At 44.9% G+C, this 24,067-nt stretch overlaps 1 protein-coding gene across 1 annotated transcript; it reads left to right on the top strand.

The window, feature by feature from the left end:
* The first annotated feature begins 263 nt into the window (after positions 1 to 263).
* On the top strand, positions 264 to 14,413 carry Mettl13 (methyltransferase 13, eEF1A lysine and N-terminal methyltransferase). The gene is given in 18 exon segments (XM_038350092.2): positions 264 to 668; positions 2,360 to 2,470; positions 2,472 to 2,562; positions 2,565 to 2,659; positions 2,661 to 2,712; positions 2,715 to 2,761; positions 2,763 to 2,786; positions 2,788 to 2,817; positions 2,819 to 2,914; positions 2,917 to 3,004; positions 3,007 to 3,065; positions 3,067 to 3,136; positions 4,599 to 4,795; positions 5,886 to 6,100; positions 8,783 to 8,955; positions 9,976 to 10,191; positions 11,703 to 11,834; positions 13,642 to 14,413. Coding segments are annotated over 18 exon segments (2,124 nt in total). The 5' UTR covers positions 264 to 515; the 3' UTR covers positions 13,917 to 14,413.
* Positions 14,414 to 24,067: the final 9,654 nt, after the last annotated feature.

A 24,067-nucleotide genomic window follows, 5' to 3' on the forward strand; every position in this document is an offset into this window, starting at 1 on the left:
TGGAGCGCAGTCTCCCAGAGGCCGCTGTGGCGGCCCCGCGCAGGCCGCTCCGGGCCCCGGCAGTTGGCCTCTTCCGCCCGGACTCTGGCCGGAAGTCCCGCCCACTCGAGTCGCCTTGGGTAAAGTGCACGGAGCCTACGAGCAACAAATGAAGTGTCAGAAATGAGACTCACTGGCCAATGAGCGGCCGATCTGGTATGGGCGCCAGACCAATCCCGAGGCATCTTACCCGGATGTAGTTGCTGGGTTCTGAGACCGCAGCCCGAGTGTGGGGATTGTTGCACGTGGGGCGCGGACTGAGGGTGCAGAGAAGGGGGCGGCGCGTGGGGAACCCGGCAGAGCGCGCGTGCGTGTGGCGCGTAGGGTGTTCGGTTTGGGTTTTGAGTGTGGAACGTTTCGATGCTGACTGTAGTGGCTGAGATTCCCGCGGCTGCATCTCCGGGCTTTCTTGAGTGAGTCCCCCTTCATGATCTGTCACCAGGAGTAGTCTCGGAGACGCGGCTCGCCGTGGGAACATGAATCTCTTACCTAAAAGCTCCAAGGAGTTTGGCTCTGTTGACTATTGGGAGAAGTTCTTCCAACAGCGAGGGAAGAAATCTTTCGAATGGTATGGCACCTACCTGGAACTCTGTGAAGTGCTGCACAAATACATCAAGCCCAGGGAAAAGGTACGACGTGCGGCCAGGAATTCTTCTGTGGGGACTGAAGATAGCAGTCCTAAACTTGACAGGCAGGCGTGGGTATCCTGCTGGATCCACAATACAGGAGTCCGTGCAGTCATTTTGGGCCAAATGACAACTTTAATAGCCATTTAAACCTTTCAGTTAAGAGCTGATCCTTGAGCCGGGTATGGTGGCGCCTGCCCTTAATCCCAGCAGAGGTAGGCGGATCTTGTGAGTTCAAGGCCAGCCTGGTCTACTAAGCAGAGAAACTTTTCTGACTTCACCGTTTTTGGAATGGTGACTTCGTCAGTAGTCTGAAGGGGTGTTGTGTCGCTGTGCCCAAATGTGGCATAAGCAGCACCGTCTGGCTTTGTTGATAGGTATGTTTATTCAGTCATTGCTGGGTGCTTATCAGGTTTCAGACGTTGTGCCCGACACTCAAGCCACGGGAGCAGTCATATAAACTGCACACACTCTGACAGCCCAACGTTCCAAGTTTAGTAGTAGCCGTGGAAGAGGTGGAGTTGTATTGGTGGCAGGGAAGAAAACGTACCATCTGGCATGTGCAGTCTTTTTATTCTTAGCAAATTCAGGGGCACTTGTTTTTACAGGTGAATATTGGAGGTCACACGTTAGTAGGTTTGTTAAATGGAGCTTTAAAAATAGGTCTGTCTGATGCCAGAGCTTAGTCAACGTCTCACCGAAAGATGGCTTTGTCCCTCTAGAGATGGTGACAACACCAGAATTTCTTCTGAAAGATGAACGAAGGAGATTGCGTGCTGCAGAGAGATGACAGTAAACCTTGGGCTTTTAAGTTTGGCTTCAGAAACTAGCCAATATCACGAGGTGGAGTCTGTGTCGGGAGCAGATTTGGAAATCTCATACCCTGGATTTTACTGTCCGGGACACAGAAAGCATGAACGCATGGAAATAGTTATGTCAGGCGCCATTTTTTGAACCTTAGTCGATATTGCAACTGGCGTGTTTGGATTTTACAACTTCCTACAGACTTTAAAAAAAGATTTACTTATTTATTTGACTATGCTATGTGTGTTTGCCCGCTGATTATGTATATCATGTGAGTTACAGTAGCCCCGTGGATGGCCATAAGGGGGCTTAATCCGAGTCCCTGGAACTGGCCGTGTGGAGCATTGTGAGCTGTGCCATGTGGGTGCTGAGAACTGAACTTGGATCCTCAGTAACAACCGTAGGTGCTCTTACCTACTGAGCGCTCTCTCCGTCCAGCCACACATTCAGTATTGATAGCACACACCACAAAGCCTATTCTCACATGACCTTTTTTAGTGCAAATACTGTTTTGATTAGTGAATTCCTCCCGGTATGTCCAGCTTTTGCTGTTGTAATGCAAGGTTGTCATCTCCAAGACTCACACTTGGGAACCATGCAATCAAATGGCACAGTGAAATAATTGCAAAAAAAAATACATATTTTAAGAATGCTTACGATTTGTTTTGAACTGGTAGTCATGGCTGCACTGGGCCCGGGTTGCACATACCTGTATTGGTAGTTCCAAGATGGCAATCTAGAGTTAGTTGTAGCCTTGCTTTCTCCGTACCGTGGTTGCTCCTGTCTTTTGAGAATACATACAAAAATAGACTTTCCTCTCTAAGTGTCAAAGAGCATGCCTTTGGCCTTGGTCCCTTCTATTTTGTACATGAGTTTGTTTTTTTCTCTAGCTGCTTGTGATTGGCTGTGGCAACTCAGAGCTCAGTGAGCAACTGTATGATGTGGCTATCAAGATATCGGTGAATATTGACATCAGTGAGGTGGTCATCAAGCAGATGAAGGGAGCGCAATGCAGCCGACGCCCCACATAGCTTCTTGAAGATGGACATGACCCAGATGGCGTTTCCTGACGCCACATTCCAAGTGGTGGTGGACAAGGCACTCTGGATGCTGTCCTGACAGACGAGGAGGAGGAGACCTTGCAGCAGGTGGACAGGATGCTGGCTGAGGTTGGCCGGGTCCTGCAGGTGGGGCGGTCGCTACCTCTGCATCTCCCTGGCGCAGGGCCCTCACATCGTGAAGAAGCAGTGGGTCAGTCTCTTCTCTCTCGGGAGGGGTGGATGGTGAGGGTAACACCAAGTGGCCAGCAGCCAGGACTCAGGTGTCTGAAGCAGAGCCTCGGTTCTCCCCTGCCTGTCTTTGCCTTCGTCATGACCAAGTTCAGGCCAGTCCGGGCTCTGCCCTTCAGATTCTTTGAGCTGTGTACTCAGGAGCAGGGCAAGCCCTGTTGCGGCTGGAGAGTGCCGATCGACTGGCTGAGGCCGTGCGGGAGCGGCAGCACTATCGCTGGCTGTGTAGTCAGCTGCGCCGCAAAGGCTGGGCTGGGGAGTGGTGTCTCTGGACTTGTGCAGTGGGGACACTGGGGAGCCACGCTACAAGCCTCCACGTGGTGGACAACCCCACTGTGAAACCATCGCGGGACAGTCATTTGCCATTTTTATCAGTGAGTTGGGATTGCCTCCACGTCTTTCCCTGGAAGGGCTTGGCTTACAGGGCCGGGGCTGGGCTTGGGGTCCTGGTGATTGGGTATGTCATGGCTGTTTTTGTCTTAAGGTGGGATTAGCCAAGGCATGATGAAAAGGAAGTAATAGCTTCTCCAGCAGCCTTCTTAGACTTGAGTTTGCTCTTTCATAGTCCAATATAAAGGCTTGATGAAGTTTGAAAAATGGAGGTGGTAGGCAGGACACAGTAAATGTAAATTTAGACCCATTGCACATTGTATAGAAATTTTAGTTACTCGAGTTGCATCGATGGAGGCAAGGCTGGGCTGGTTGGTGCCAGCTGTGAGATCTAGTCTGTCTAGCCTGTGTACTGGTCGGACTCCAGAAGGAAAGCCACTGCAGACTTAAATAAAGGACGCAGTGCAAGGTAGCAGCTAGAGGAGTAAGCTTCTGCAGCGGACTCTTTGGATTCCAGCTCAGGTTTAGGTAACCCGTCCTGTGAGAAGACCCTGAAATTGTTACTTTTCCCGGGTGCTTTTATTTTCCTTAGATAACTCTAGTAAGAGAGTGGAATGTAACTGTCTTGTGTCGTTGGGAGTGTAGCTCTTAGGATGATGCTTGCCACGTGACACATGAAGTATTGAAAGCAGTTGAGGGTACCAGAAGGATGGAGAGATGAGAAGAGTTGGAGAAGAGAGATGAAACTGTGGGTCAGGTGTTGGAAATCCTGGTTTCTCGAGAACCAAGCGCATCTTTCCACGTATTTCAGAATCTTTACTGGCTACCTATGGGAATGAATGGTGGAGTGGCCAGGAGGATGGCGATAAGCCAGGCTGTCTGGGGCTGAGTCCGAGCTTTGCATTCACTAACTATATGAAGCTAGACAAACAGTTTAAGTTCTATGTTCTCCTTTCCTCATTTGTAAAAATGGAAATATGCCATGTTTATCTTGTGCCGTTGTTATTGTGGGATTATATTATTTGTATTTTTTTAATTATTTATATTATGCATGAGTGCTATCTGCATGCACATCTTTATGCCAGAAGAGGGCATCACATCCCACTAGAGATGGTTGTGAGCCACAATGTAGTTGCTGGGAATTGAACTCAGGAGCTCTGGAAGATTAGCCAGTACTCTTAACCACTAAACCCTCTCTCCAGTCCCTGTTATTTGTATTTTTAAACAGCTTAGAATCAGGCCTGCATGGCTAAAACAGCATTTTCGTTCTATCTACCTGTCTCCCCCGACCCCCAAGACTTGTATCATGTATCACCCTTAGTCTTGCTTCAGGTTTGATGGGCTGCTCTGCTGTGGGAATTGATAACCTCTCAGTGGGGTCACAGGAAGGAAGCTGGTCCAGAGCAGTGACTGGCTTTGCCATGTGGACCATATTGGTTGTGGACCTTGAACATTGCTGCTGCCCACCCCCACCCCTGTGGCTCCCTGTAACCAGTTTTGTCTATTCCAGTACCCCAGGGCCGAGAGACCGAGTGGCTCTTTGGCATGGACGAGGGCCGGAAGCAGCTGGCAGCCAGCGCAGGCTTCAGGAGGTTGGTCACCGTGGCTCTTCATCGCGGCCAGCAGTATGATGGCATGGAAAGCATTCAAGCAGAGCTGGCAGCCAGAGTCATGGAGCTGGCCCCGGCCGGGATGCCTCCCCAGCAGCGGTACCAAACTTTGGCAACAGCTCACTCGCTGGTTCCTGGAGTTCCTCAGCAGCTAGGAGGGCAAAGGAGCTCTCCAAAGGCCAGGACAGGAGGAGAACACATGAGAACAAAGTATAATGTCAAATGCATAGAGAGGCCATGATGAAACTCATTACTTTGTATGCTAACTTTAAAAAATTGATTAAGGGACTGGAGAGATTGCTCTGTGGTTAAAGAGCACTGGCTGCTCTTCCAGGGGACCCGGGTTCAGTTCCCAGCAACCACATGACAGCTCACACCTGTCTGTAGTTTAGTTCCAGAGATCCTACACCCTCATACAGACATACATGTAGGCAACACCACAATGCGTATAAAATAATAATAAATTAAAATTATATTTTAAAAAAATTGAGGAAGAAAGTTAGGACTAGAATCTGAGCATAGTTTGGAGAGCCATAGTCAGGTGAGAGTTAAATGTTCCCAGCAGAGAGAGAGAGAGGTGAATCCATCTAGGGGCTGAGGTTGTAGATCAGTGTTGTGCAAAAGGCCCTGGGTTTAATTCTTGAAACACACACACACACACACACACACAGACACACACACAGAGCAAAGAAAGCCATACTACTATAGCATCTGTGTCTGGGTTGGAGGCCTATGTTTTTGTTTTTTTGTTTTTTTTTTTTTACATTTATGTATGTATTTTATGTATATTTTTTTCCCTCTGCATGTGTGTCGTACCATTATAGAGTTTCTATTTATTTTTATCTTACGCTCATTGGTGTTTGGCCTGCATGCGTGCTTGTGTGAGGGTGGCCGATTCTCTAGAACTGGAGAAGCAGACAGTTGTAAGCTGTCGTGTGGGTGCTATGAATTGCACCTGGGTCCTCTGGACGAGGAGCCAGTGCTCTTAACTGCTGAGCCAGCTCTCAGCCCCTCATTGTAGTTTCTAAAGTGGGTCTGGTCTCTAAAGGCCCAGGAGAGCACTGGATGAAAGAGCCGTTGTTGTCCTTGGCGTGGGGCAAGTTCTCACGCTCACCAAAAGTGCAGTGTGTAGTGTCACATACTTCTTACTGAGCTGATGTTTTTGCCAGGCAATCTGTCTGCTCCTACAGGGTCCCTTCCTGTCTGTGGGTGGGGACATTGGAGTCCGGACTGTTCGGCACCAAGACCACAGTGCCCTGAGTGGTGACTATGTTATTGAGGATGTGCAAGGGGCAGATAGGTGGTACTTTCGGCGGCTCATCTTCCTCAGCAACAGGAACGTTGGTGCAGGTCGGAAGCCAGACTGCTGAAGGAGGGTGTCTCACCGAGGTGAGGCATCACAGATGTGGTTGTGGGACCCAGCAGGGTCTGGATAGACCTCAGTTAGTCCTTAAAAAGAACTAGTAAAAGCTTGGCCAAGATGGAGGACAGAGCTAGATCTTTGTAATGGGCAGTGCGGGGCTCTTTGGGGTTCTCCTTTCCCCACCATCTGGGCAGGGGTCCTAGTGGAGATAAGCGAACAGAAATGTTTGTTTCCCGGCTTGAACAAAGCCTGTCTCGGCACGATAAGGAGTAGGGGTAGTGAAGCTGAATAAGCCTGATAATGGCTTTAGTGCCTCAGTTTAAAGGGATTGCTATATGATATATTATCTATCTATCTATCTATCTATCTAGCATCTATCTATCTAATCTATCTATCTCCCTCCCTCCCTTCCTCTCTCCCTCCTTCCCTCCCTCCCTTTGGGCCCCTCTGGAGATGAGCCAGAAACGTGAAGGTTGCATGGAGCCTGCTCCGTAGCGTGCCCTGCAGTTGCCTGCTTCAGAGGGACTTAGATTGGTGCCTCAGCTGCCATCTAGTCTCGCACTGTTCGGTGGGATTGCGTGCAATGAAGAAAATGGTTTATGAGCTTCCATTCTGGTGTGTGAGCCCCTAACTGTAGATGATACAGAGTACATGGAATATGGTTGGTGTGACTGATTGTTTTTAGAAATTGATTTTTACTTATTTATGTATTTTATTTTTGAGGTAGTCTCGGTCTTTAGGTTGTTCTTGAACCGTCAGCAGTTCTCTGCCTCAGTCTCCTAAGCTGGGATTATAGGCATAAGTCACCACACTGGTTTGAATTTTAATTATATTTCGGTTAATGTGGCCACAGTTGTCTGATGTTTACAATGTTGGTCAGTGAGATCCAGACCTCCCTTAGGTTCCCTCATTTTCTTTTTTTGAGTAAAACAAATTTTGTGTGTATGTGTGTGTGTGTGTGTGTGTGTGTGGGCCCCGAGAGAGCGTTAGATCTTTTGGAGTTAGAGTTACAGGCAGCCATGAGCTGTGGTGTGGGTGCTGGGACCTGAACTCTGTTCGTCTGTGAGAGCAGCCAGTGTTTTTAACTACTGAAGGCCACTCCTAAGTATGCCTAAGATGTTCCGTAGAGAGTCCCTGAGGAGATTTTACCCCCTCCCCCTGCATACTGGCTATGTATGTTTGTATTACTGTAACTGATTTAAAATCATACATTTAGTGTAAAAACTAAGGCTGGACTTGTCAGTCCTAGTACTCAGAAGGCGGCATCATCTCAGGCCCACTTGGCCTACAAAGCCGTTTCAGGCCAGACAGAATGAGACTAGTCTAAAAAACAGTTGCTTTAGATCAAAAAGTTAATGTTTCTGTCCTCCACCTCTCCAGTAGAACGCCCCTTTGGTGCCAGAAATCTGAAATTGGGTGTCCGGATTCCCAGTTACTGATTTTGTTTGACCATGCTGTTGTCACAGCGAATCTGGAAGAAGTTGAGGGAGACGTCCACTCCTGCAGTCACAGATTCGTCCTATCCTGTAGGCTCAGAATGATTTTCTTTGGGGCATTCTCCGTGCATGTGGGTTCCCACCCTCTTATCTGGCAATTCAGGCTGCAGCTTCCTTAATCTCATCCCACACCTCAGTCAAATGGCTGAAAAGAACAAAATGTTCTTTCCAGTTTGAGTTTCAGGTTTTTCCACATTGTCAAGTTTCTTTGTTTCTTTCTTTCAAGACAGGGTTTCTCTGTACCCATGGCTGTCCCGAACTCTCCCTGTAGACCAGGATGGCCTTGAACTCACAGTGACCTGCCTGCCTCCGACTCTCAAGTGCCCCACCACTGCCTGGCATTATCAAGTTTCTTGCCTTCTTGGTAAAGTTTTCTTCCCATGGGAGGAACAGTATCTATCACGGGGGTATGGGTGACCACAAAGTAGCGATTACTCAGAAGAGACTATACTTGAAAAGTACCCCATGGTTACACTTCAGTTCTGATGCTTCGAGGAAGTGCAGATTTTTGTAAAAATTCAGAGCCATCCATTTAGGATGGCATCGAGGGAATGGGCAGAGTGGGGTGGTCTGTTGTAGGGTTTCTACCCTCTGTGATTTCCTTAGCAGTGGGATGGTGCACTATGCTGTCTAGGAGACATAGCAGGAAGATACACGGGGCACAAACAGCCCTAGGTCTGTGTTTTACTGGCCCTGCCTTTTAACCATGTGTACTTTACTGAATATCTGAGATACTCAGTTTTTTCATGGGCAAAGAATTGGAAACAGTTATGAGAGGAGCTCAGAGTGAAAACTATAGTAAGTGTTGGTACAGTAAATGATGTTGGGGACTTAGTAGTGACTTTACATTTCTGAAAAAGAAGAATGAGTCCACTTTCCTCCTGTAAAGGGTCTTACATTCTCAGAGGGGAGGGCTTGAGGCCCATTAGTTAGCTTTTGCTTTGTGCGTTTTCTGATCCTCTGATATTCAGCAGTATACGGTGAGTGTTAAGCCAGCCACGTCTTTGTGGGGAGGGTCTGATTTGTAGAATTTGCCAGTTTCTATGGTATGAATATTCTCTCAATGGTCAGTTTCAGCCTATCTGTACAATGTCAACCAGTCGGCAGCAAAACTGCCTACTTATCAGTTGGTTCTCTGATGTGTATAAAGCTCTGGCGGCACACTGCTGCTGGCATCCTTCATTTCCAAGGGCTAGCACAGGACTTGAGTAGTGTGACTCTCTTCCTTAGCCCAGAAGAAACGGAAAAAGGACAGGAAAAAGCAGCGGCCTGCTGATGCTTCTGAGGACGTCCCTCCTGCCCCTGGGCAGTCCATCGATAAGAGTTACCTCTGCTGTGAACACCATAAAGCCATGATCGCTGGCCTTGCCCTGCTGAGAAACCCAGAGCAGCTCTTAGGTAAGGGATAGCACTGCCTTCCACAGTCAGAGCCCGGAAGCCCACAGAGCTGAGCGCATTGCCATGTAGCTTATGCAGTTACTACAGACCGACAGATACACGTGGGTTCCTGTCCTCCCTCATCTGGATTATGGTCTCCATTAGTGAGCTTGGGGTAACTTGCCTCAGACAGCCTGCCATCTTGAAAGAGCTGCCTGTGTTGAGGTGTAAGCTTTGTTTTCTTCCGTTTATTTTACTTTAAAATTAAGGTATAATAAAATATATTCAGCAAGGAATGTGAAGCACACAGATTTTGAGTTAGCCATAAAATTTTAAGTTATTTATAACTTTTCACATGTGTATATAGTATTAACTGGATGGTATTTATGACATCTCCAGTGCCTTTGGGTAATGTGTGGCTTTCAGTAGTGCCTTATTTGAGCACAAACTATAATTCTTATTATAGTTAGTTAAAATAGCTTTGCACTAATAGGCAGCTTCATGTGTTCACTCACAAGTGTCTTCACCTGAAGTGTTCCTGACTTTATTCTCTAGTTAATCTCAGGGTCCAGCCTTTTCTGGTGATTTGCTTGTTTGCTTCTTTCTTCCTTTAGTACTCTTGTGGCTACTGTGGTTCTCTGCTTAGGGTTAGAATTTGGGTCTTTGCTTTCTGTACTTTAAAGAACTTGAATGGGTTGTGCTTGTTTTATTGGGGTGTCTGAAAAGGTGGCTAGGGCTCTTTGAGTTAAGAGCTGGGTGAGGGTGTTGTGTTCATGCTGCTTTGTGGATATGAATAAGATTGTGCCTCCATTTCCGAGGATGGGAGTCTATCCAGTTACTCTTAAGAGACTCTTGGTAGCATGTCAGCCAGTTACATTGGAGTTTGTAAGGGACTGTAAATTTGGGCATGGTTCATTTCCTGGATCTAGCCAAAATGATGTCAAGGTTGAAAGAGCAAATGTCTTAATGTTTCAATTTCTAGGTCCTTAAATGTTTATCACTGGGCAGAACAACCATTACTGACATTCTCTCTTCTTACAGAGACTCCACTGGCATTATTGGTGGTGGGTCTAGGAGGAGGTAGCCTCCCCCTCTTCGTTCATGATCATTTCCCAAAGTCTCGTGTCGATGCTGTTGAGATTGACCCCTCCATGTTGGAAGTGGCCACCCGGTGGTTTGGCTTCTCCCAGAGTGACCGGATGAAGGTTCACATTGCAGATGGCCTGGCCTACATTACTAGCTTGGCAGGAGGAGAAGGTACCACTGGGTGGGGGGGTACGGGGGGGGGGCGGCGCAGGGCGGGGGTATTCAGAGGAGTGTTAGTTATGGAACTAGTCTAAGGTTGCCAGACCTGCAGGGGTCTCTAGAGTTCCCTTCTCGGAGGGGCTATCCACATCCTGTCAGTCTTCCCCTGTGTGTTCATTTGGTTATGGACTAAGTTTTGCTGGGGTGTGGCAACCAGTAAAAGAGACCAGTGAGCCCCTCTTCTGACCTTGTAACCTTGCCTCTTCCTACCACTCCAAGGAAGCTGGAGTCTGTAGCCAGTGAGTAAAGGAAAGAAAAGATAGGGTCTATGTTGATTTTTTTTTTTTTTAATAAATCATTCATTTGTAGGTAAAGCCAGAAATAGAGTAAAACTACATTCGTACAAGTCAGTGACTTCCAGCCTCAGGGACATTTGACAAGGTCAGCAAAGATGGTTTTGGTTGTCACAGATTGGAGAGAACATTACTGTCATCAATGACAGAAAATCTTCTATCCAAAATGTCAGCAGTATGAGGCTGAGAAAGGCTATTACAGGGTTTCCTTCACTTTGTACTTTAGACATAGAATGAAGTGCACATTACTTTTCTGTAAAACAGCAGATTCAGTAGGTCTCCTGTTCGTTCCTTAACTTCATAGGATCCCAGTGGTGCTGGTTAATGTTAATGTATGCTTGGTCATTTGTAACTGGAGGTTTCTCTCCCACCCACCAGTTCTTGAATAACCACTCTGAGGTTTAATATTAATTACAAACTATTTGGCCTATTAACTCAAACTTATTATTAACTAGCTCTTACAACTAAACCCATTTCTATTCATCTGTGTTTTACCATGAGACTTATGGCTTGTTATCTCACATCTTGTTTCCCTGGCGACTCTCTGATGTCACTCTTCTCCTCCCTGTATCTGTGCTTGGATTTCCTGCTTGGCTCTATTCTGCCTGGCTATTGGCCAAATCAGTGTCTTTATTAACTATTAATGGTAATGGAACATATTCACAGCATTCAAAGGGGTATCCCACCTCAGTCACCCTAGCCTGCTTTGGCCAGGTGACTGGCTCTCAGTTTTGATTATACTTTTCGAATTACCTGGGGAGCTGGCAGAACACACCATAGGCTTCCTTCCCACCTCCTCTCACTTCTGGCCACCACTCTGGGGTTTGACATCACATTCTTCAAGTCTGTAGAAACTTCCCAAAGTGATGCTCATTTTTTCTTCCAGCATTAAAAACCACGCGCATAGCGTGTACCATTCATGCTAGAATGAGCCTGTTATGTGTGCCTCTGGAAGGTGAGGATTGCTCCTCTGTGCTGTAGGGTGGTTTGAACTTTGATGAGAGACTGCTCTAAACCGTGACATTTGAGTCTTTAATAGTCAAAGCCCTCGTGATGTCATCTTTCAGGGTTAGTTGCCCACAGCAGGTTTCAGAGCGGTGTGTGTATAGAAATGTAAGCGATATGATCTTATCCCGCAAAGACAAGGACTCACTGCATCCTCTTTCACAGCGCGACCCCACTATGATGTGATCATGTTTGATGTAGACAGTAAGGATCCGACACTGGGGATGAGTTGTCCTCCCCCAGCGTTTGTGGACCAACTTTTCCTCCAGAAGGTCAAAAGCATCCTGTCTCTTGAAGGTAAGAAACCCTAGAGTCTGGGAAGGGAAGAGGGAAGGGTTCTTTGGAAACAAATATTTGGGCTGGAGAGTTAGAGCCATTGCAGCTATTGCAAGGGACTCGGGTTAGGTTCCCAGCACCCATGTCAACTGCTGCGGGGAATCGAGGTCCTCGCTAGACACTGGGTGTCTGCTGCAGGGAATCGAGGCCCTCGCTAGACTCTGGGTGTCTGCTGCAGGGAATCGAGGTCCTCGCTAGACACTGGGTACCTGCTGCAGGGAATCGAGGCACTCGCTAGACACTGGGTGTCTGCTGCAGGGAATCGAGGCCCTCGCTAGACTCTGGGTGTCTGCTGCAGGGAATCGAGGCACTCGCTAGACACTGGGTGTCTGCTGCAGGGAATCGAGGTCCTCGCTAGACTCTGGGTGCTGCTGCAGGGAATTGAGACCCTTGTCTAGACTCTGGGTGCCTGCATAACAGCATGCATATTTCCCCACATCACATCACATACATAATTAAAAAATAAAAAAACCAAAATGGTTCTTTTTTTGTTTTTTTTTTGAGACAAGAATTCTCTGTGTAACCCTGGCTGTCCTGGAACTCACTCTGTAGACCAGGCTGGCCTTCAACTCCCTGCCTCTGCCTTCTGAGTGCTGGGATTAAAGGTGTGCACAACTAACACCCGGCATAAAATTATTCTTTAATAAAAATTTTATGTAAATGTGTAGTTTGATTTAGTTTTCCTAAATTGACTGTCTATTTGCACCAAACACAGACTATTTCCAGCACCCTGGAAGCCACCCCTTACTGACTTCCTCCTCTAAAAGGAAAGCATTAAACTGTCATCACAGCTTAATTTTGCCCCTTTGTTTCTTGCTGTAGATGAGTCACATGTATTATATTCTTTTAAATGTCTGCTTTCTTTCACTCAGCCTGATATCTGTGAGATCCGACCATGGTATTGTGCTGATATTGTCCATTTTTACTGCTCTTGGTTTCATGTGACTATGCTACCATTCATTTGCCCGGCACCAGTGTTTGGAGGCGATAGAAGCAGTGTTACCAGTAATAGTCTTAGTGTTTGCTATGTTTTTGGTAACTTTCTTTATAGGCGTCTTGGATAGGCCCATAGGCCTGTAACTGCTCGTGATTTATGAAGGTGTTCAGCTATTGTTGATCTTGCCAAGCGGTTTACAATGTTATTGTAGTAGTTCACACTGAAGCAGCTTGGTGACTCTAGCTACCACTCGAATGGTTTCCAGATGCCCTGGACTTGGCCTTGTGTTACTTAATATTCATAGGAGCCCATTTTCAGATGAGGAAACTTAGGTTGAGAGACTTGTCACGCTTACACTCAGTTGGTGCTCCAGTTCTTTGTCACTTGAAGCCTGCGTCCACAACCCCTAGGCATTTTCCATTTTAAAAGTCCTCTGGTGGCTGGATTGATTGGAACCATGATTGCCAGAAGTCAGATAACCTTGTCCTTCTCACTGGATAGTAAATACCCATGTGACGTGTGCGTCAAGAATATAACATTCTTGTGGAGTTGATAAATTTGTGTTTTGTGAAGGGTATTAGTTACTTTTCATTAAAAGATTTCTTAGGCATGGAGAATATTACAGTAACGTGTTAGCGATGGGAAGCATTAGAAAGTCAGACTAAAGCTTTCTTAGTGTCACATCTGCACAGTCTTTATGCTTTTGTGTGCTGTGTATTCTCTGCAGGCTCTCCTGATTTTCTCCCTTCACCAGCCTCCCTGTTAGAGACTTCTGGATTCTCCTTACGCATGGATCTGTGGTCAATCTACTTTCTCCTTCCTGTTCCACAGGTATCTTTATCCTTAACCTTGTGTGTCGTGATGTGGAGTTAAAGGACTCAGTGCTGGCTGGACTCAAGGCAGCCTTCCCTCTCCTGTATGTCCGGCGAATTGAGGGCGAAGTGAATGAGATCCTGTTTTGTCAGCTGCAGCCAGAGCAGAAGCGTGCTACACCAGAGCTCCTGGAAATGGCCCAGGCTTTGGAACGGACCCTGAGGAAGCCTGGGCAGGGTTGGGATGACACCTATGTCCTGTCAGATATGCTGAAGACTGTAAAGATTGTGTGATCAGCTTTCTGCCCAGACAGATGTGAACTGGGCTGCTGGAGTATGACACACAGGTTGTTTAGACTTCATGTTTTTTTTTGGTGATATCCCTCTGACCTTTTGGGATGGGAGGCAGTCCCAGGGATGATTGCTTTGATTTTTTTATAGAAGTGTGGTTATGGACGAAGAACGGAGCTGGTCATCTGCTTCTGGAGGCTGAGGGAAGGACAAAGGAGAAATTACAGTTGGGCAGTGTCCTACTGTGGATCTTCAGTGTCTTCCCAAAGGTCATATGTTGAAAGGTGACTCGGGCTTTGTGGAGGAGGTTAGGTCACTGGTGTGCCCTTGAAGGACTGTAGAGACACTGGCCTTTCTCTTTTGGTCACTGTCAGGTGAAGCACTCAAACTACCATATCTTCCCTCCCATGATGCCGTTTCACCTCAAGCCCAAGGACAATGGGTCTGCCTACTCATGGCCTAGAACCATGACTAAGCCAATAAACCTTTCTTCCTTGCAAGGAGGTTTGTTTTGAGTATTTTTATAGTAACTGAAAGCTAAAAGCAGTTTTCAGCTTCATTTCCTATAATTTGTACCAATGAAGACCAGTATGTTCTAGCTGCTGACCTCTCCCCCCCCACCCCCCGTCCCTCACCTGACTCCCACGGCGCTCACTAGCTTTTGTGGAGAAGGTTTTAGCACACAGAGTCACTTCCTATGTCCCATCTTTCCCACTAAAGAATGATTTACTTTTGCATTAAGGTCAGGCAAATGAGTCTGTATGAGAATTTTTAAAAACTTGATTATTTTACAATTTCACACATATATGTACTTGTATACATGTAATGTACTTTGATTACATTTCCCCACCCCATTATTCTCTATCGTCTCCCTCTCAAAAAAATCCTTTTCCTAACAAAAATTGCATCTTTTCTGTCTTGGTAGACCACTGCATTTAATTAGTGTTGCTTGCATGACAACAGGTGGGGGTTATTTACTTGAGCACAGGGGTTACACCACTGTAGAGTATTATTTCCACTTCCACCCCACAAACATTAGCTATATAGTGCCTTGGGAAGGAGTGGGGCCTTATGAGCCTTTCCCCCTTTATAAAACTTCTGCCTAACTTTGGGCATAGCAGGTGCTGGGAAAGGAGAGTTCTGAACCTAAAGCCATTAACTAATTGTTAGGCCTAAAGCAAATGCTAGGGGAAGAACAGGCAATCTGGAGAAGAAACCCCCATGCCCCATCGGTTGCCAGAAAGGTATCCCTAGTGTGGCTAGGTTTTTACCGTGAGCCAGAAATTTTAAGTGTGAATGGGGGTAAGCTTCTGTGTATTAAAGTGTTGGCCAATCAGAAACCATTTTGAAGACATTTAACCCATGTGCCAGAAAGATTATCTTCCATTTAAGAGGTAGCGTTTAGAATGCAGAATGCCAAAGAGTCTGGTATAAGCCCTGCCTCTGAGCATATTACAAAGAGCAAGCTGAGAGCTTGGAGATGAAACTAAAGTCTCTCTTGTGAATTGGCTTACTAGTTGGTTCCTACATATTTGTTAAATAGTCAGTAAGAAATGGGATTGGTAAGTTGATTTTCCCCTTTTCATATTTGTTAGTTTTTTTTTCCTTTCTTTCTTTTCTTTTTTTTTTTTTTCTTTTTTGAAAGGCTATCCCATGCCTTTACTGAAGGCTATGTAAAAGGAAGACAACAGCTTCTGCAGACAAAAGGGCAGCTGCTGCCTTAAACGGATGACTTCTGGAACCATAGGGTTATGATACAGCACAGAAGAAGCTCAGACCATTTCCTAGGAGTCTCAAATCCTTGTTAGAACAGGCAGAAAAGGAGCCAGTCTCAAGAAAAGCTGCCTCTTAAAGTGACAGACGATTGAACTGAGCCCCGCCTTCTCCTGCCCGCAACGCCGGTCTTAGCTGGTTCCGTGCTTGCCAGTAGATGGCGCTAGAAATCACCCTTGCGTTCTGTGGACATTCTCATTTGGTGACATTCCTGAAAGAAGGGTAAAACTCAAGATGATTTCAGTTGAACAGCATTTCTGATTCTGTTAGGTGTGAGGATGCTCTCCTTCAATTCTCTCGATTCTCCGAATGCTTTGCCCACCCTTCTCTGGGCTCTCTTTCTTCCCTAGCCTGCACGTGGAGATGACAGCAAGTGTTTCCACCTCTAACGCCGCAAACCTGGAAGCAGGCTTTCTCTTTGCTCCACACCTTTGATGTTAGAAGGCAGAGTGATGGGAGATCTCAGTAAGAAAGGAAGAAATTTGAAGTTATAGCAATGTGGGGGCTGGAGAGATGGCTCAGAGGTTAAGAGCATTGCCTGCTTTTCCAAAGGTCCTGAGTTCAATTCCCACCAACTACATGGTGGCTCACACCATCTCTAATGGGGTCTGGTGCCCTCTTCTGGCATGCAGAGATAGACACAGACAGAATATTGTATATATAATAAATAATTTTTTTAAACAAAGAAAGCTATAGCAATGTAAGAAACAAAAACAATGTATGCGGGACGCTGACGTATCTGCATGATTCCTGCCAAGATGGAAGTAACTTCTTGTTTAAAAATAGATATATTAAACATTGATAGTCAATTGATAACATATACTATCCTGCAATAAAATTAGGTGTTCTATATTTCATTTCACTGATTTATGTATAGTTCTATGCCAGTACCATGCTATGCTGGTTAGTATAGCTTTGTAGTATGTTCTCAAGTCAGCTTTGTGTTCCTTTGACTTTGTTTTGCTGAGGATGACTGCATCAGTCTGTGTTCTTTAGAAAGATAGACAGAGCGCCAGGTGTTGGCGCGCTTCTAGGACTTGGGAGGCAGAGACAGCCAGATCTCTGTGAGTCCGAGGCCAGCCTGGTCTACAGAGGTAGTTCCATGACGGGCTCCTAAAGCTACATAGAAATCCTGTCTCGAAAAATAAAAATAAAAAAGAAAGAAAAAAAAACATAAATAGTGGAGTAATCGTATGTTGTAAAAAAGAATTTGTTAGATTGGCTTATACATTAGGGGCTGGGTAGCCCAGTAATGTCTGTCTGTTTGCTGGGGTGTGGGGTGGGGGATAGAGAACCCGGCAGCTACCCAGTCCGTGAAGCTAAACGCTCAGCAGTCCCTGGAAAGATCTTGGAGAGCTGCTGGTCTTCAGTCCGTGTAGAAGGGCCGAAGAAACTAGGTTTTAGTGACAGCAAAGATGGCGGCTACAGCCGCGTGGTCAGACTCACTACCAGGTCCTTGGCTTCTGCAGCAAGGCATGCGATAGGTGTTTTAAAACACTGTAAAGCTACAATACAGAGCCTTTTAAAGGTGTCCCCGAGGTCAGTTTACAGCTAGTATTTCGCTGAGCATTTTTGTGCCTTTCCTCATCAGATTTGGATCTGTAATTAAATAAAAAAATTATCTTTGTTTTCAGATATTATTTACTTATTTATTTACTTACTTACTTATTTACTTATTTACTTACTTATTTATTATTTATATTTAGAGACAGGGTTGCATGTAGCCTAGGCTATTCTCCAGCTCCCTCTGTGGTGGAGGATGAATTTTCCTGTCTCCGTCTCAGTGTACAGATGCCAGGGATATCTCCCCTACCGCAGCTTTTGTCTGTTTCTGTGTCAGGGGTGATGCTAAGCCTTCTCAAAATACATTTAATAGAGTTACTTTCATCTCATTTTTTGGAACAGTTTCAGTTGGAATTAGCTCTTTAAACATTTTATAGAATTTAGTAGTAAAGTCTACAGGTCCTAGACTTTTTTTTTCTTTTTCTTTCAGATGAGAGATTTTTTTTTTTTTTTATTTTATTTATTTATTTATTTATTTATTTTTTAGGTGAGAGATTTTTAATGCTTCAATTTCAGTACTCATGGTTTTTCTATTTCTTCTTGATTCTGTTTTGGTAGGTTGTATGTGTTCAGGAATTTATTTGAGCTAAGCTCCTATTTTTGGCTACTGCCACTTTGGTCCATCATGCTGTTGTGTGTTTTATTTAGATCATCCATTTTCATTGCTGGAATCTTTCCTTGTGTGGCTATTCCACACGTTCTGTATTCACATTTTGGTGAGTATTTAGGTCATTTTCAGATTTGGATCATTACAGGTAAGGCAGCTGTGGCTATTCATGACTGCGTTTTTCATGGCCATGTACTTCGGCTTCCTTAAGGTAAATCCCTGAGCTGGAATGAGTGTGTCCTGTGGTAGGTGTATGTTTAGCTTCTTGAGTGCTTTTACAAGGGCGTGCATCACCTTGCACGTGTGTATATCGTTGTACTTGGTGCACATTTATCACCTTGCACGTGTGTATATCGTTGTACTTGGTGACATTTATCTGTCTGTTGCCTTGTTTTGCTCCCCCGCCGTCATGTTGATCCTCTTCTCCCTCAGAACATTGCTCTTCTACTGTCATGTCTGTATTTAAATCTGGAGCCTGCATGTGGTCACGTGATGTTACTGTCTTTTGTTCTCCCTCCCCCTTAAACCCGACCATGGGTTACATAGGGTCTTTGATTTTTAAAGATTCAGTTGGAAACTTTTTCATTTTACAGTGATGCAAAAATCAGGATATATTTAGCAGAAGCTATAGATTAAATATTGACTGGGATCTTTCCCTAGGCTAGCAAACACACTCTGTCACAATACTGCTCACAGTGAGCCAGGCTACCACAGGGTCAATTACCAATGCGCCCTAGTGCACTGTGTAGCCAAGCTGGGATGGTAGTGTCAAAAGTCCACTTCCAACTAGAACAGGTTGATCGGGATGCAACTCCATCACAAGTTTGGGAGCATCTGCCTACAAGTTTATAATTTTCAACAATTTGAATTTTCCCCACCGTTCCATCAGCTCTTTTCATTCCTCATCCCCTGCTCCTTGGATAGCTCATGTCATAGGATTCCCAGGTTTGCTCCACAGCTCATTTGTGCTCTCTTTATTTTTCCCTTATTTTTTTTCTCCCATGTTTCATTTTAGATTGTTTCTGTTATGTTCTCAAAATTACTCGTGTTTTCTTCTGTGATGTTTAATCTGCCATTAGCCTTATTAATTGTCTCTTTTATTTGATACTTAAAATATACTTTAGAAACTTGTATATTTATATTTTTAATTTTAAAAAATTATATGTGTATATGTTGGCAGGGGGAGGGCGCATGTGCACATGTGTGTAGGTGCCCACACAGGTCAGAAGAAAGCATCAGATCTTCTGGAGCTGGAGTTACAGGCAGTTGTGAGCCACCCAATACCAGAGCTGGGAATGGAACTTGGACCCTCTCTGCAGGAGTGTACAGTTCCTGCTCTTAACCACTGAGTCATCTTTCTAATCTCTCTAGTGTCAGAGTTTTCTCCTATCTAGAAATAAGGCTTGTGATTGTTGTGTAGAAGTGTCCTGAAGATGGAAACATTTCATCCCTGAAACTGACCAGACTCACTAGGTCCCTCCTTCCCAAGAGTAAGCAATAAGGACTTCTGAGGGTCATTCTCAGCGGAGCCAAGCTGCAAAGAAGATTCTCAGACAAGCTGCGATGACTATTCTTATGTCAACTTGTCACAAGCTGGAGTTATTGAAAAGGAGGGAGCCTCAACTGAGAAAATGTTTCCATAAGATCTGTCTGTGGCTTGACAGTGGTGGTGCATGCCTTTAGTCCTAGCACTTGGGAGGCAGAGGCAGAGGCAGGCAGATATCTGTGAGTTCAAGGCCAGCCTGATTTACAGAGCTAATTCTAGGACAGCCAGGTCTACACAGAGAAACCGTGCCTCGAGAAACCAATAAACAAACAAACGAATAAATAAATAAATAAATAAATAAATAGATAAATAAATGACTTGGCACTATAGATCATTTCTTAACTAATAATTGATGTGGGAGGAATGAATCCATTGTGGGTGCTGCCATCTCTGGACTGACGGTCCTTGTTTCTATAAGAAAGCAGGCTGAGCAAGCCATGAGAAGTAAACTAGTAAGCACTCCTCCATGGCCTCTGCATCAGCTCCTGCTTCCAGTTCCTGCCCTGCTTGAGTTCCTGTCCTGAGTTCCTTTGACACTGAACAGTGATGGAAGCATAAGGCAAATAAACCCTTCATTCCCCAAGTTGCTTTGGCCATGGTATTTTATTACAACAATAGCCATGACTAAGACACCAGCCTTGCTGCCTGGAAGAGGCTCAGACCAGCTGACCCATCTGGAAAGATCATTTCTCCCCTTTCGAGCTGCCTGCAGGCTGTGTAGGGCGCTCTGGGTTTCCAGCTCTTGTGAGCTGTCACCCATGTTGGGGTGGGCTTTGGCAATGCAGCTGTCATTTCTGCTTCTGTAGTAACCCCCACCCACATCCCTATAGTGACCCCAGTAAAACTCATTGGTTCTCCAAGTTGGAGTGCGGTGTGTCTATTCCTTGGTCTGTCACAGGGTCCCTAGTTGTGGTGAGTGTGTCTCCCCAGGAAAAGTTTCATATAACAGTCATAGATACCTCACACATGTTCAGTCTTTCCTTTAGCGCTTACACACGTGAACACAGTTACAGCGATTGCTTTAGTGCCCCCTTTTCTACTAATTCATCTGTCTTGTGTTTGGTGTTGAACTTTCTTCTCATGAATACTTCTGTTTCTGATTTTTGGTATAGTTTTTATTTTTTGTTTTTGTTTTTCAAGACAGGGTTTCTCTGTAGCTTTGGAGCCTGTCCTGGAGCTAGCTCTTGTAGACCAGACTGGCCTCGAACTCACAGAGATCCGCCTGTCTCTGCCTCCCGAGTGCTGGGATTAAAGGTGTACGCCACCAATGCCCAGCCTTGGTATAGTTTTTATTGTTGATTAAATACTGGATATTTGCATTTTATTTCACTGAATGCTGGATATATTTGTGTGCCTCTAAATATTCCTCAGCTTCATTCCAAGCTATAGGTAAGATACCAAAGAGTAGTTTGATCCTTTTGGGTCTTTTTCATGAATTTTATTCAGAGAAATAAGGAGCAGTGTTTAGAGTAAAGTCAACTTTAACACCTAAAGTCAATTAAACACCACTTTTGTGGTAAAAACTTAATTTCTTCATGCCCCGTGCTATTTTCCTGTCAGGACAAAAGTGCTACTCCTGACTCTGTATGAACTCTTGGGTTACTTTCGTCTTCTCAGGCAGAACGGAAAACTTGGGAGCCTCTGCACTGACAATTCTAGTTGATCTGTTTGGATGCTCAGTTGTGCCTCTTCACAGCATCTGCCAGGCTTCATGTCTGTTCCTGTTCTCAGGGCTGTCACCTGCCATCCATCTCCAGGCACTAACCTGCCTCGGTCACATGACTCCTCTAACTCCTCTGTCTCCTGGGGTTATTGCACTTTATCGCCCAATGTATTCTGATTTATATTTCACCTGGGAGAGAAAACTCTGGTCCCATCATGACACTTAATCTAGAAAAGAATCCTATTTTACTGGATATTTTTGTCCTTACTTTTCTTTGTATGAGAAAACCGTGGTGTGTAGAACTTTGCTTTGAAGTTAACTGCGGGGAACATAGTTTAACAAGTGTTTCTTTCCTAGATCTGAGCTTCATCAGGAATGCGCTCAACACTGGACATTAGACCAGTTCCAAGTTTCAAAGATCCATGCAATTCTAGTCATGTCACGTGAGTTTTCTATGCCAGGGAACTCCTCTGAACCTTTCAGTTGCTCTGTCCGGAGCCTGCTTTTGCAGACTACGGCTGGCTGCTTGTCCTCTTTTGTAAGTTCTATAAATTGAGCATGGCTTCCCGTCCCTTCTAAAGAGATAACTCCATTTTCTTCCTTCCTTCCTTCCTTCCTTCCTTCCTTCCTTCCTTCCTTCCTTCCTTCCTTCCTTCCTTCCTTTTTTAAAAATGTTTTTTGAAACAGGGTCTCTCTCTGTGTAGCCCTGGCTGTCCTGGAATTCAGTGTATAGACCAGACTGGCCTTGAACAAACAGAGATCCACCTCTCTCTGCCCCCCCCCTGCAAAGTGCTGTGATTAAAATTGTGCACCAACACATGCATCTATTCCTTTTCTTTGAAATTCTGTCATCTCCAAGCACTTAAACAGAACAGGGTTTGTCAGGCAAAATACACTCAAACAGTTGTGGGAAGAGTTAATAACCAAGTACTGGGCTGACTGGTTACTGTCCCTTTTCTGACTTTTCCAGAGAACTCAGCAGGAGACTCCTGCAATCCCTGAGCCCGCTAACATTCTATAGCATCAGCTGTCACCAGTGTTGGCCCCTCTGGTTCTAGCAGGACTCCAACGTTCTTGAGCCTCTTCTTCTCATAACCTTCACAGTATTTTTACATTTATAAGAATTCATGAAGGACCTTGAAGTCTTTGGGCAAAAGGTGCTAACTATAGCTACATCAATAGCAGGTAGCAATTACTCTGTTCTCTGAAGTCAGAAACCTAAATTTCAAGTTCTGTTTGGAACTAGCTTTGGACTGTAAATGTCACCATTTGGGAAAAAAGCCATGAAACTAAGAGAAAGGGCTTTTTTTCCCCCTTTAACAGATCCATGGCATAAATTGCTCCTGCTGACCAGATGATGAGATGATTAAAGGCCTCTCCCTAGAACATAGCCGTTACAAGGAGACCGGAGCACTTTCCTGCCAGGTGGTCCTCTGCAGCCCAGTGGGCTCCTGAACAAACTGGAGTGGGCGGAACAGCAAGTTTCTTCCCAGACACACATTTAGGTCAGTCTTTCAGGCACAGCCCTACCCTTCATTGCCTTGTTCTACTGAACGGTGTTTCAAAGGCTGGCCACTACGGCTCCTGCAGCTCAGCCCAGTGACTTCTGTTTATGGTGTGCATTGCTGAATGTTCAGGTTGGGGCTCTTTTAGAGGCAGCCTTCCCTCTTCATACTGCTTATTACCTGAGTATCAGCACAGTTGAATGGGTTGGCCTGGAAGAAACAAAGACTGCTCAATGATTAGAAGAACCATTCTGACACCACAATGAACACTATTGTATGGAACTGTGGGAATTTATTAGCCAATTTCTCAAATTTTTCTGGCCTTCACTCATTGCCCAATGACCTCATGCTTGATAGCAATTCCCTCAGTCTGTTTTTGGTGCTATGGCAGAATATGATGTATTACATTATTCATAAATAATATAAATTTACTTGGCTCACAGTTCTGGAGGTTGGGAAGTCTAAGTACACAGAACTAACATTTGGTTAACTAATTAACTTCATGTTACCTGATCCTGCATCAGAAGATGGAAGGATGAGAGGGCACAGGACAGGAAGGAAGAAGGAGGAGAAATCCATTAGGTAACAACATACTCACTCCGACAATCCTGCTCTCATGGTTTAATGACCTATTAAATATTCCACTTCTCAATACTGTTGCATTGTAGATTAAGTTACAATATACAGACTCAGAATTCATATGACCTATATTATCTATAATCGATAATAATGTATTATCAATTTGGGGGTGATTAAATGAGGGAATATGGATGGACTTGTTTAGCACAGTGTCTGGTACATAGATAAACTGAACTAGATACTTTCTTAAGTTTTGAAGTTGTACATCTTCCTAAATAAAGCCTTTGAGACCATCTCGTTTAGAGGCCCTTGCCATGCTTGGGCTGAACATTGATGTATACTTGAGATGAGCCCTCAGTGTACAGCCATAGAATATTATAAATTATCTTTATATATATTTTAATTTACACATGGTATAATTTGAAAATAAAAATTCACAAGGTATGATACTACATAACTTTGATCTCAGCACTCAAAAGGCAGAGGCAGGTAGATCGCTGGTTGAGTTTGAGGCTATCCTGGTGTGTATAGTAAGTTTCAGGTCAGCCAGAGAGCTATATAGCGAGATCCTGTGTCAAAAAACAATTCAAACATGGCTGTCTAATAAAAAAGTATTTGAAGACAACATCAAGCATTGCCTGCACCGTCATCATCACTTGGGATGCTTGTTAGGAAAGTGGCTGCAGGGTCCTGGAAATGTAAAAGCTGTGGGATAATCCTCACAGACACTGTTTTAGGATCAATAACTAGAGGAAATGCTTTATGGTCTCAAGGCTTGTGGTAGCAATTTCATCTAAATTTCTGGACTCTTAATAATGGATTTCTTTCTTGGCTCTATATAATGTAACAGTGGTCAGCGCATGATTAGTAATAAAGGTTACAAAGCTTAAAACCCACCTTCATCTCTGAGTCCAGACC

The sequence above is a fragment of the Arvicola amphibius genome, chromosome 12 (assembly GCF_903992535.2).
Source record: "Arvicola amphibius chromosome 12, mArvAmp1.2, whole genome shotgun sequence".
NCBI lineage: Eukaryota > Metazoa > Chordata > Mammalia > Rodentia > Cricetidae > Arvicola > Arvicola amphibius.